The 13,614-nt window shown below is 39.4% G+C and overlaps 1 protein-coding gene across 3 annotated transcripts in view; it reads left to right on the forward strand.

The window, feature by feature from the left end:
- The window catches only part of CSMD2 (CUB and Sushi multiple domains 2), a 1,639,331-nt gene that overhangs the window by 1,254,920 nt on the left and 370,797 nt on the right, over window positions 1–13,614 (forward strand). For all 3 annotated transcript variants that reach the window (XM_075336114.1, XM_075336115.1, XM_075336117.1), the window contains 3 exons: window positions 4,174–4,362; window positions 7,129–7,298; window positions 8,458–8,614. In XM_075336114.1, the coding sequence (XP_075192229.1) occupies window positions 4,174–4,362; window positions 7,129–7,298; window positions 8,458–8,614 (516 nt within the window). The remainder of the gene's footprint in view (window positions 1–4,173; window positions 4,363–7,128; window positions 7,299–8,457; window positions 8,615–13,614) is intronic.

A 13,614-nucleotide genomic window follows, 5' to 3' on the forward strand; every position in this document is an offset into this window, starting at 1 on the left:
AGAGTGGGAGCTGCATCCATAGCGCACGGAATAATTGACATGCTCATTTTATGAACGCACAGATTTGGGTCAACATTTTAGCACCCAAATCGCTGCGTTCATAAAAGCAATGGGTGCACGTATCATGCACAATCTACATAGATTGTATAGGGGACGCAGGATGCATGCATTTACACTGCAGTGCTATACGCAGCGTAAATGCATGTAATTACGCAACGTGCGCACGAGCCCTAATGCGTCTGTGTCTGCATGTATGTCAGTGTATATGACTGTGCATATATTTGTTTATATGTATTTTTCTGAATTTGTCTTCAAATATGTATATGTATGCCTGTATGTGTGTGTGAGTGTCTGTGTGTGGATGGGGTCCACTGAGACTCTTTCACCCGGAGGCCACAAAACCCTGGAGCTGGCCCTGGCTGCCTTAACATTGGGATCAATAAAAAATATGTGACAAAAGCGGGCTTTACACGCTACAATATATCTAACGATGTGTCGGCGGGGTCACGTCGTAAGTGACGCACATCCGGCATCGTTAGTGATATTGTAGTGTGTGACAGCTACGTGCGACCCTGATTGTGCGTTAAAACATTGATTGCATACACGTCGTTCATTTTCTAAAAATTGAACGTCTCTTTGTTCATCGTTCTTGAGGCAGCACACATTGCTCCATGTGACACCCCGGGAACGATGAACTGCAGCTTACCTGCGTCCCGCCGGCAATGCGGAAGGAAGGAGGTGGGCGGGATGTTTACGTCCCGCTCATCTCCGCCCCTCCGCTTCTATTGGCCGGCCGCTGTGTGACGTCCCTTTCACTTCAGGAAGTGGATGTTCGCCGCCCACAGCGAGGTCATTTGGAAGGTAAGTACGTGTGACGGGGGTTAATCGTTTGTGCGACACGGGCAACAAATTGCCTGTTCCGCACATACGATGGGGGCGTGTGCGATCGCATATGAGATCGAAATGTGTAAAGCAGCCTTAACTCTACTTTCTGTGTGTAAGTGGACAGCTGTGATTTATCCTGGACTGTGTCTGTATTGTAGTACTGTAAATCTGAATGTGGCAGAACAGGATAAGATAAATGTTCATTGGATTTATATCTAAATGCTACGGTTCGTGCTCTACTGTTATGGCTAAAAATGTTAACGTTATGGGGCCCCCACCAGATTTTCTGCCCAGGGGCCCCCACCAACCTTAATCTGGCCCTGGTTGTCATGGTAGTACAGGGTCATGTGATTACTTTGTAGTTATCATGAATTACTTTCGGTTTCACTAGGCCCGTAGCCAAATGAAGCAGAAAAGTAGCATATCTGCTGTTTACAGCTGTATAGCTGTGATCAGCAGATATGGCAGAGTGATCAGATTGCTGATCCCTGTAGTCACCTAGGGGGACTAGTAAAATAAAAAAAGAGTAAAAAAAAAAGTTTTAAAAAATTAAAAAAAAAACAAAAAAACTAAAAGTTCAAATTACCCCCCTTTCGCCCCATTGAAAATTAAAGGATTAAAAAAATAAAAAATATACACACATTTGGTATCACCGCATTCAGAAACACCCGATCTATCAAAATATAAAATCAATTAATCTGATCAGTAAATAGCGTAGCGGCAAAAAAATTCCAAACGCCAAAATTACATTTTTTGATCGCCACAAATTTTGCGCAAAATGCAATAACAGGCGATCAAAATGTAGCATCTGTGCAAAAATGCTACTGTGAAAAACGTCATCTCGAGACACAAAAAAATAAGCCATCACTGAGCCATAGATCCCGAAAAATGAGAACGCTTTGGGTCACGGAATATGGTGTAAAATGTGCGCCACTTTTTTCGGACAAACTTCCGATTTTTTTAACCCCTTATATAAAAGTAAACCTATACATGTTTAATGTCTACGACTGACCTGAGGCATCACACCCATGCATCAGTTTTACCATATAGTGAACACAGTGAATAAAATATCTCAAAAACAATAGTGCTATTGCACTTTTTTTGCAATGATTCTGCATTTGGAATTTTTTTGCTGTTTTCCAGTACACTATATGGTAAAACTTATGGTTTCATTTAAAAGTACAGCTCGTTTCACAAAAAATGAGCCCTCACATGACCATATTGACTGAAAAATAAAAAAGTTACGTCTCTCAGAAGAAGAATGGCGAAAAAAACCCGGAAAGTGAAAAATCGTCCGGTCGTGAAGGGGTTAAGAGTTATTCCCTTCTCCAGCATCCTACCCCAATATGTAGTAGGTGTAATAATAATAATAATAAAATTTGTAAATAGCTCCAATTAGAAATATAGTATAGATCTCCTGATTCGCTATATCACTTACCTTATCTGCAGGGCATTACAGTAGCTTAGGTATCCATGGTTATGACTACTCATATAGGGACAGTTAGTTAATTAGTTAGTGGCTAGTGGTCATAACCATGCAAACCTAAACTACTGTAATGCCCTGCCCACAAGGTTAGTAACATAGCTCATTGGGAGAACTCTACTACATTTCGAATTGGAGGTATTTGCACCTATTATTATTATTATTATTACACCTACTACATATTGGGATACAATTTTGGAGATGGGAATACCCCTTTAACATCATATTATTAATTTCAGTGATGGTTGTAAATCCTTTAGAGAATTATATTGACTTTAGATGCAGTAAAGATTACTGTGTACTGAACAGCAACTGAAGCTGCGCTGGCTGTGCCTCAAACACTGAAAACTGGAGGCTGCCGGGAGGAAAAAAGTTAATTTCCTCCCGGTAGCTGGGCTATTAACTTTAGGACATTATTAACCTGAAGATTAGTGTTTGGGGATGTGACAGGTTCTTTTTAATTAACAATATAGCAAAGTAAGAGTTCTGTTATATTTATTTAGTATTACTGTTTGCTAATAGAAACTTTTGTCCTAAGCATAAAAACTTTACAAAAAATTTAGTTACAGATATAATACAGAAATAAATCAATTAATTAACCTAACAATCTTTAGTCATTTTCCTGAATTTAGCTATTACTAAAATAAGTTAAAATAAATGGTGACTCAGGAGCTTCAAACCTGACAAATAGATTAACCTTGAGTAATAAGTAAAATGTAGTAAACTGTTTAATAAAAGTATTGAGTTTATTTCATCTCCAGACTTCAGAATATGATTATTACTCAGAATATTATTTTGTTTGAGACATATATAGCTGGTATGATACATTTCAACTTAATATTTCAATAAAATAGGTTTTAGGAATAGGAAATAAATGTCTGACAGGTATAAAAAAAAGTCTTGACCTTATGATAATTCAATCTCAAAGAAGATCTGCACGAGCAAATGGTTACTAAAGAAAAGTACATTGACTAAACTTAGCAATCGACTTTGTGACATTGAGGTTGTGTATCCAGGTTAATGTGGTTGGACAGTGTAGCACTTCGGGAAAGGGCTTGTCATGGCATTCTACTTGACAAAGTTTTTTGCCTGAGGACTTAATTTAAGAAAAGGCATGAAATCATGTCTTGTATCTTGTACTGCTGAAATCTCTGCCTCAAGCTCCTTGTTCATCAAGATGAGAACTATAAAAAGTAGTGCAATTACTATATGTGTTGGCAGTGAAGGGGTTGACAACGAGATTCCTAGTAATCCTGATTTCAGCACTTGAGTGAGTGAGAAGGCAAGACCTCTAGTCGGCTCTGCCTGTCTCATCCTTCCTTGATGTTCAGACTTAATTTCCTTGTGACGGATACAAATGTTCTGCCAGAGGCTGTGTGTGTAACACTGCTGCTCTGTATACACTGCATCCACTTCTCTAATCATATGTCCCTGCCAGTTACAATGTATAATTTATTTTATAGGGCTGACAGCAATTGCTGCTTCCTAGAAATGTACAAGTTGTGCTTTTCAGCCTTAAGTCTAGTCATTTACAGAAATGTTGTTCAGGTAGCAAGTGAGGGTCGGGATTGAGGGTGTCCCTGAATGAGGGATATATCTGCAGGATACATCGTTCTCATTAAAATAGAATAGCGAACTTCAGATATAACTTGATCTTTCTGTGGCTAAATTGTTTATGATGATCCCTTTCTGATTTAATGCAATGCGGTAAGTTTCCCGGTAGCCCTTTAGAAGCCAATAAAAAATAAATTTACAACGATATTGTAACTCTGTAATTATTGTTAATTACCATATCTTTACTGCAGAGTATGATTTGGAGCCATGTGATGAGCCTGAGGTCCCGGCCTACAGCATCCGGAAGGGGTTACAGTTTGGAGTTGGTGATTCTTTGACATTCTCTTGCTTCCCTGGATATCGTTTGGAAGGAGCTTCTCGCATCACCTGCCTGGGAGGTAGACGGCGTGTGTGGAGTTCGCCTCTCCCAAGGTGTGTTGGTAGGTGGTCCTGTGCTTTCATTTTTGTTCACTTTCCTTATACATAAAGTAAACATTGTAACTAAAACAACCCTTCTTAACAGGAGGTTTTAGCTAAGAATAGATTAAATCATATGAAGTTTGCCGATTTCTACATAGTAGACATTTTTGTGTTTTAGCCGTTTTATAGTTTAGATATGCAGATGTAGTTGTAGTTGTTGTATTGTATGATGTCTCATTGCTTGCAGACTCTATATGCCAAAAATGTTTTCACTGTGCTCATGTTGGTTGCCATTGGTCATCTAGCATAGTATTTAGTGTTGGCGTGCTTGAAAGTCTTCATATACTGTAGGAACACCGCTTAACTAGACCTTTTATGGTGTCTAATGTTCAAGAACGTTTGCAAAGTTCTTACAAACCCATTTAGATAAGATAGAAGGGTACATTCATATCTAGGCCAATACCTGATTCTTTTTGACAAACGTTGACTACTTTGAATGTTGATCATTTAGACCTAAAAGATTGATATTATAGGTGAGAAATGGGCATATATACCTTGAAGTACTGTGGATTAAAAGGCAATAGTGCCAATGTTGCACATGTTAGGAAATGGACAGAGCAGGACAAGAATGATACTTACTATACCCATTGAAGAAGTGTTTGGGGGACAAACGTGCACACACATAAAATAGAATTGCATAGACCAGACAATGAAAAGGCAGGAGCATGCACTCATTTGACGTTGTGTTAATGCACAAAACCTGTAAGAGGAAATCTTCCAGATAACTAATAGTGAAGGAGTAAGATATCACATCAAATGGTAAATATGAAGCCTTTTGTGTTCTACAATGGCTCTTTGTCCAGACGCATTTCACCACCAAACCATTGCCTTTCTCAAGGTAAAAAACAAATAAGTTTGTTTTTGTATATTTATGTTATTTGGTTTTTTATCCTGAGGAAAGTGTCAGTTCGAGACAATAAAGAACCATTTTGGAACTCAAAAGGCTTCTTATTTACGTTCATCAAAAAGCAAATAAGAGGCTACAACATAACTTTTAATAAAAGTATGTAAAAGACCTATTACTTAGGCCAATGTAACCATAAACATCCCCGACTGCTATCAGGATATAAGGCGTAGACCACTCCACACAAGAGATAGCCCCTCAGGGATGCCACAAATTTAACAAACTAAACAAACAAACAAAAAACAAAAAAATAAATAAATATAAATATATATATATATATATATATATATATATATATATAGATTGTGTTTCAGCGTGTTATCCTGACAGCGGTCCTATATACATAACAAACTTAATAGAAAAACACAAAATACATAAATCATATAGATTGTTGACAGCGGTCAACAGTTCAAATGTACATAAAGCATTAATAGTACAGTTGATATAGAAAAGATTGGAATGGTCTCACCAATTAGGTGGTCCGGTGGGTAAATCCGTCTCTCCCTCCTAGGAGTCCTAGAGTTGCCATGGTGTCACTAACCCTAGTCCTGATGGGAGATATCCTCGACTGTTACCCCAGACTTATGCCCTAACAAGGGCAGACCACAGCTAGCTATAATGTCAACCTCTGTACTCTCCCTAATAGCATCCAGACGCGTTTCGTCGATATAGACTCATCAGGGGATATCATCCTACAGAGGGGCAGAGGTGCTGCATCCCAGTTCACAAACAATCTATGGAGGATTATTTACTGTTCAACGGGATATTGTCCTCCTATACTATTACTACACCCATTAACACATATAAAACATCTATATAATCCTGCCCTTAAATCTGTAACTTGCACAAAATAATATATCTGCTATTATGAGAGAGATCTAGTTGATTAATATAACTCAAGGAGTGGACAGTTTTATTCTTTATCTAAAATCAGCATGCATGATGATTGGGTGGGTTATATATATATTTTCATTGCACAATTCATATCTTGTGGGGATAGTTTCAGAATTGCCAGCTTGACATTTACCAGTGTGATCCCCTGTGATAAACAGGCACCGTGATTAATGACTAAATTAGAACTGAAATGAAATGCAGCGCTGAAAAGTGCAATTTGCTTGCTATTACAATACAATTGATGGAATAGACTGTGTTTTATTGCTGGTATAGGAAGAAATGATAATAACTTGTAATGTCAGGAAAGTTAACAAATAGGTTACTTTTCCAAATAAAATGCAGTGGTAAAATATAGATGACATAGTATATATCAGTCAGAAATGAGAAATGTGGTAGGACCTTTTTCTGTAAAAACAAACTTTAGAAATGCAGAGTAACATTCCAGTATCAATAATGTGTGATATGTTCTTGGTTGAAAATTGCTTTGCAGTCTGCACTGCTCACATCAGAGGAGTTCAATGTCTCATTGAAGATAAAGTTCAACTGAGTTCCGCATTGGAAAAGCTTAAGTCGATCTATTGTGGTAGAGTAGTGAGGAGCAAGATGTCAGTAAGTTGATGGTAAAATGTCTGCGATTTTTACACCTAGAAATTCTTTGCATTTTTGTATTGTGGCTTCCATGGGCATGTTTTATTTGTAGTTTTTTTTACAGAGTTGACGGTGTAGATCATGCTGAAGGAAACATATTCGTAGCCCTTTGATCGCAAACGTTTCAGTAAAATAGAAATCTATACAGCATAAAATTGTTTCTAGTGAAGGCATATATTAGATTACCTTAATACAGTTATACATAGAATGCCCTCCCTCTACTATTAAAAGTTTTAGCCTGTTTTGTAGATCTTGACTCCTTCCCCCCTTCTTATTTCAGCTGAGTGTGGAGCATCAGTCACTGGAACGCAAGGTGTCTTGTTGTCCCCCAACTACCCAGCCAACTACAGCAACCACCATGAGTGCATCTACTCCATCCAAAGCCAACCTGGGAAAGGTGTACAGCTGAGAGCTCGAACGTTTGTCCTCTCTCCTGGAGACTACCTTAAGGTCTGACATTACATAATATATACATAATATATCTGTAAGTCCTCACTTTTTCAAGTTGTGATTGGCAATTGTGACTTTATCATCAGTTTATTAGCTCCTATTTATTTCAGGTCATATTAAAGTGATCCTGTCAGGTGCAATATACAACCCAGAACCACAAGCAGTTCTGGGTGCATATTGCTGATCCCTGCCTAACTGGCCCTATATCTAGTAGCATAGATAAAGAGATCTTTTGAAAAGTATTTCTAAAGCTCTTTTATCATATGGTAATGAGGCCAGCGACTAGTCGCAAGGGCGTTACTAAGGGGTGGCTAAAAGCATCCATCAATATAATAAAACCAGAAAAGATGCATGCAGGATTGGTATAACTCACCCATATAGGAAGGTCACGCCTCGTGTAAACAGATAGAGTGTGCCCCTACGCGTCTCGCAGAAAGCCTCATAAGGGGGAGTGTGTTGTTATGAAGTGGTGCCCTTTAGCATGTCAGCACGCCTCTGTGGGCATGCTACCATGCTAATGAATGTGCAGCATCAGAGGTATGGTCTATCTCACTGCTCTCTGTTGCCAACGCCCCTGACTATAGATTTCGGCTCAGCGTGCATGATCAGAAGTCCCGGACTTCCAGTCATGCATACTATAAAACTGGGTGTACGCATCCTGGCTTTAAACTGGTGTAGTGTGCATGACTGGAAGTCCAGGGACATTATGATCATCCGCACTGGGCCGAAAACCAACAGTGGCAGCAGAGGTGAGAGCAAACATGCCTCTGACACTGTGCATTCATTAGTATGTTAGCACGCCCCTGTGGGAGTGCTAACATGCTAAGGTGGCTGACTAGCCAAGGGAAGTAACGCCCTTGCAACTAGTCCCTGGCCTCATTAGCATATCATAAAGAATCTATAGAATTTTTTCTTCTAAAGATCTCTTTATGTATGCTATTAGATACAGGGACGGTTAGGCAGGGTTTAGCAATATGCACCCAGAACTGCGAGTGGTTCTGGGTACATATTGCACCTGACAGGTTCCCTCTAAACCTAAATGTCACCATGCCATCACTCATAGAAAATGGGTTTTGACTTGGTAAACAGTATGATGACTATCAATCAGTAAGATGCTATGCTATGCTCATTCATATTTTGTTTTTTCCCCATTATCCAGGTCTATGATGGACATAATAATTCTGCTCGACTTCTCGGAAAGTTTAGCCTTTCAGAGATGCTTGGACGGAGTCTGAACAGCACTTCTAGTGCTTTGTGGTTGGAGTTTGTCACTGATGCAGAAAATACCAGTAAAGGATTTGAGCTGTATTATTCCAGTAAGTCTAATTATGAGGAAATTTGTTAATGCAGGCTTAATATGCCTTAAACATTAATTAAAAAATATATAAACCTAAAAATATATGTGTTTTATAAGGTTGAGCACAATAATTTTAATTTTCCGCTGATGACGCAGACTGTTAAGGAGTTAAATTTAAGCACCACTATAGCTACTTCATTTCTCTCTCAAGGTACCTAACATAATAATGTTTCGGAGACTTAATAACACTACTGCTTGGACTTTGAAATTTAATTACTGTCGCACAAGGAAATGCCTACAATGTTCTCCGCTGCTGCGATACACACCTTCCTGTGTGCAGTATCATTTCACAGCCCATTTATAAAGAAAACTTGTCAGAGGCCTTGCTACTTATTTACCTTAAACTATGGGACTTCATATCCATTTAAAAGTTATCAATAATATGTAGCGCACATTCACCTGGCTGTCAAAGTTGCATATGTGCTAATAATATACTCTATAAATGGTAATCCAGTATTGAAACTGCAGTAACTCATTACACCTGGAGATGCTATATATATTCTGACAAATAAGGGTTCATTGTCCCTCCTATATCTTTTTTGTCATTAGTATTCTATGATCACTTAGTGAACCACACTAAGCTCTAAAGAAGATACTGGGATCACACATAGGGAAAAGCACATGAACAACTTAACTCCAGGATGACTCAGGGAGAAGTAGAGCAACGAACAACAAAGTTTCTACAGATGGATACAAGCTGACTGCTTGCATCCAAGGCCTTTATAGGTTTTTAACTTTATCACCAGCAAATACCAAGGGGGAAAGAGAGTATTTTAGGACACAAAGGGAAGTGCTGATGATTAACAGCAGAAAGGTGAGAAAATCTGCAGGGTCTTAAAGGGAAAGCGATTAATCCCAAGCAGAGAAGAAGATAATGTCAGGGAGCAGTTTGTGTAGCCAAACGCTGCGACCTTCTACAGCTCTGGACACCGTCTGTCAAGCGGGACACACCTGTGATACCACAATAAGACAACAAAATGTGGCAACTGTCAATTGCGTATATTATTAAAAAATATCCTTTTCTACTCTGGATATTTTTTAAGATAGACATTTCTTCAATTTGTTCAATAAATTGACCATCACAACATTGAAATTGGCAGTGTATTTCATAACCCCATTGTTGTTAGAGTAATAAATCCTCATTTTTAAAAATAGTGAAACCATCTTTCCTTTAAAGGTAGTATATTCCTGTAGAAATAGGAGTTCCAGGATTGCTGCCTAAAATGTATGGCACTAAAGTTCAAGTCCTCTTCCTCTCTGAAGAAGTAACTTGTATATTTTAATTGCCAGATGAGCATTCCAAGGCCTATAAGTCTCCTTACACCTTCTTAACCTTTCCACAAGGAGAAGTATTTCCCCTTGGACCTTTATCAGAGGGCATTCATCTAGCCAATCAGACTTCCTGCTAAAAAAAAATGTTTAAAAGAACTGAGAGTCCTCACTGGTTGATACCTAGCACTAATGAGGTTCAAATCCTTAAAACATGTGTCTGCAAATGGAGTTTCTAGTTTGGGTTTATATTGTAAGTCAAATGTTAAGGCTTAATAAAAGCTCAATATTGAATTTTAGGAAAGGTGGCACTAGAGGTCTTACCTATAAAAAGGCTATTTGTATATTTCATCTATATCAGCATTGTAATTAGACCTCCCTATGTGATCTTTAATCCAAACTTTAAAACCAGCACTTATATTATTTTCTTGGTTCTGCAATCTACTCATTCCCTTAATAACCTTGGTCGCCTTTTTCTGTACCCGCTCTAGTTCAACCATGTCCTTCTTTTATGCTGAAATCTGAAACTGTTCACAGAATTTTAAGTGTGACCAGACTAGTAATTTTTACAGAAACAAAGCTATGATCTTCTCATCAACATTTATGTCTTTTTTGAAGCATTCCCATAATTTTATTTACCTTGGCAGCATCTGCCTGGCACTAGTCGCTAAAGTTGAAAGTACTGTCCTCTAATGTCCCAAATTATTTTTCAGTAGCAGTTTTTCTAGTGTTTCACTGTGAGTACATAATTGTATATACTGGGAACAAGCTTACATTTGTCTATATTACATTTTATAGGTCATGTCTCCTCCAAATAGTCAAGCATCCCTAAATCCCTTTGTAATATTATATTATTCTCCTCTGTGTTGATTAACTTGTACAGCTGTGTACAATTTTATAAAATTCTACTCTGGAAGTTGTCTACAAGGTCAATAATATATTTAGTAATGAAAGTAAAAGGGCCCAATGCTGACCCCTGTGGCACCACCTGATAACTGTTACTCAGTCAGAGTATGTTCCCTTAACAACCATCTTCTTTTTCTTACCACTGAGCCGTATGTTAACCTAGTCACCCATAGTTTTTCCTCAAGTACCCAAATTCCTGTTTTATGCAAGAACCTAATCAGATTATTTTGACAAACTTATACATGTACTATTCCCTAATATTTATTTTTATTGAGATACATATAACTCTTTGAAAAGATTTAAATCTTCATCCACATTAGAGGTTATAAGCTCACTTTTTGATTCTACTAATGAGTTATATTTTTTTTTAATTATGGCATATGATTCTCCAGATGAAGTGGAGGAAACAATTGTTAAATCATTCACTGTTAAAAAAAATGAAAATTGAAAAAATCTATAATTATTCACAATCTTTTTCCCATTAAGTAGTATGTTGACCATTAATGCATGGACTTTACTAATAATTGACTATATTCTACAGCGTCAGTTTAGCAGTTGACAGATCTTTGGTAGGTTGAACCTTGACATCAACTAATTTTGCACTCTATATTTTCAATCAGATTGAAATATAGACTGTTTGTTCATCATTTAATTGAGTAAATATGTTATTTTTGTAGAAAAAAATAAGATTTAACACTCTTTGCTCTGTTGCAAGATACATTATCATCCTTAGGGTCCCATTACACGTAGCGACGCACCAGAGATCCGGCCAGTGATCCGACCTGGCAAGGATCGCTGGAACGTTGCTACATGGTCGCTGGTGAGCTGTCAATCAGGCAGATCTCCACAGCGATCAGAGATCAGCCACCAGCCACCCGTGTAACGACAGATCTCTGCTGGCTACCGGAGGAATCTCCTGTAATGCCAGGCCTGGATTCAGTTACCTGCTTCAAACTCTCAGCTGCAGCCTGGTCTGATCTCAGAGTTTGCAGGACTGCACCGTGAGTGCTGAGTGATTGATTCCCCAGCGATTGCGTTTCAGTTCATAACAGCTGCGGACAGGCCGGGCTGCAATCTGGAGTTCAGGTGAGAGCACCGGAGATCAGCCGGGTCTGTCTGCAGCTGTCATGAACTGAACCGCAATCTACGGGGAATCAATCACTCGGCGCTCGCGGGTGAGAGATCCGGAGTGCAAAGCAGGTAACTAAATCCAGGCCTGGCATTACTGGAGATTCCTCTGGTTGCCAGTCTGACGCTGGGCGCTCGTTGGTCTCCCGCCGTCAAACACACCAATGCGTGTTGCACAGCAGAGACCAACGAGCAAAAAATGGTCCTGATCATTTTGTCATGATCAGCGACCTTGCAGCAGGAGCCTGCTCGCTGCTGCTTTTCACACACAGCGATATCGCTAGCGAGTCACTGATATGTCACAAAACCTGTGATGTTTCAGCAATCTCGCTAGTGATCTCGCTAGCGATCTCGCTGTGTGTGACGGAGGCTTTAGGCTGGAGTCACACTCACATGTTACTCATGCGAGGATCACATTGCATTGCCCAGACCGACAGGTGGCTCTCCTGACAGTAGCATGTCAACTTCATGTATTTCTATGCAGCTGACACATTCCTGTCAGGAGAGCCGGTGATCCTTGCACGTGTCACATGCAAAGGTGACTCCAGCTTAAATGGATTTCATTGCCCCTTAACCTATTAACCTTAACTTTTGCATGTGTCCTAAAAAAAGGGACCAGAAACTCAAAAACGATCTTCTTTGCCAATGCAAATTTGGGCTTTTTATAATTTTCAATCAGTCATTCACACTTCATGACTACTTCTCTTTAGCCTAACGTAAACTTGTTTTCCATCTTTACTTGTTCTGTTTAGGTGTTAGCATTACTATTCTTTTGGCTTTCCTGTACTGCATTTAGATCTCAATTCAGTCACAAAAATGACTGCTTTTCTCCCTGATTATTGTTCATCTGTTTTGTGACATATTTGCTATTTTAAGACCTATCGCTCTGAGTGTTGGCTGATTTCAGCTTGTTGTGTTCACTTTTACCATAATGGTCAAAAGTAACAACTGTGAGGTAGCGACCACCAATGTGGTAAATGGTCGCTATGTGTCGCAATGGAGAAGGTCCCTGCGATATTAAAGTGAAGAAGTTGCTATGGGACTTGTAGTTCCACAAAGGCTTGGTTCTGCATATAAGGGTCAGGTTCCCTTTAACAAGGCCAGTATGCTGTGCAGGTCTGAAAACACAAACCTCCACCTGTGGGTGTGTCCAGGCTGATTTAGGAGACTGTCAGTGTGTGTGGAGCAGCCCTGCATGATGAGCAGCCTCAGGCAGGTAAAGAGGCTGCTATTCTCAGAGAGGTTGGAGCCTCTGGAAGGAACCTGCCCAAGGAAGCGTGGGTTGCCTTCAACCTTCTGGAACTGAGTGTGTGGAGGCTGAGGGAGCTCCACTCTGACACTTGTAGTGTCCAAACCTGAGCGGGCGGTCCGCTACATAGACTGACCAGAAATCCGTGTCTCATGGGGAGACAGCCATACCTTTACTATGGATATTAAATGGACTTGAAGCCCACGGTATGTGAAGGTGTTTTGTTTAACTTTTCCTTTAAGCCAGGAGAGGCTTCATTGTGTTTTGGAAGGGCAGTTTATGTTGTACTAATAAACTGCTGCATTTTTGAGAGAGACTGTGTTGCCTGTGTATGCCTAAGCTACCCTGCATCGCTGCAAGCGAGTAAAACCCCCAGGTTGCGGTAAGCAACGTTCACACAACCTATT

Source organism: Anomaloglossus baeobatrachus, chromosome 2 (assembly GCF_048569485.1).
Source record: "Anomaloglossus baeobatrachus isolate aAnoBae1 chromosome 2, aAnoBae1.hap1, whole genome shotgun sequence".
NCBI classification, from domain to species: domain Eukaryota; kingdom Metazoa; phylum Chordata; class Amphibia; order Anura; family Aromobatidae; genus Anomaloglossus; species Anomaloglossus baeobatrachus.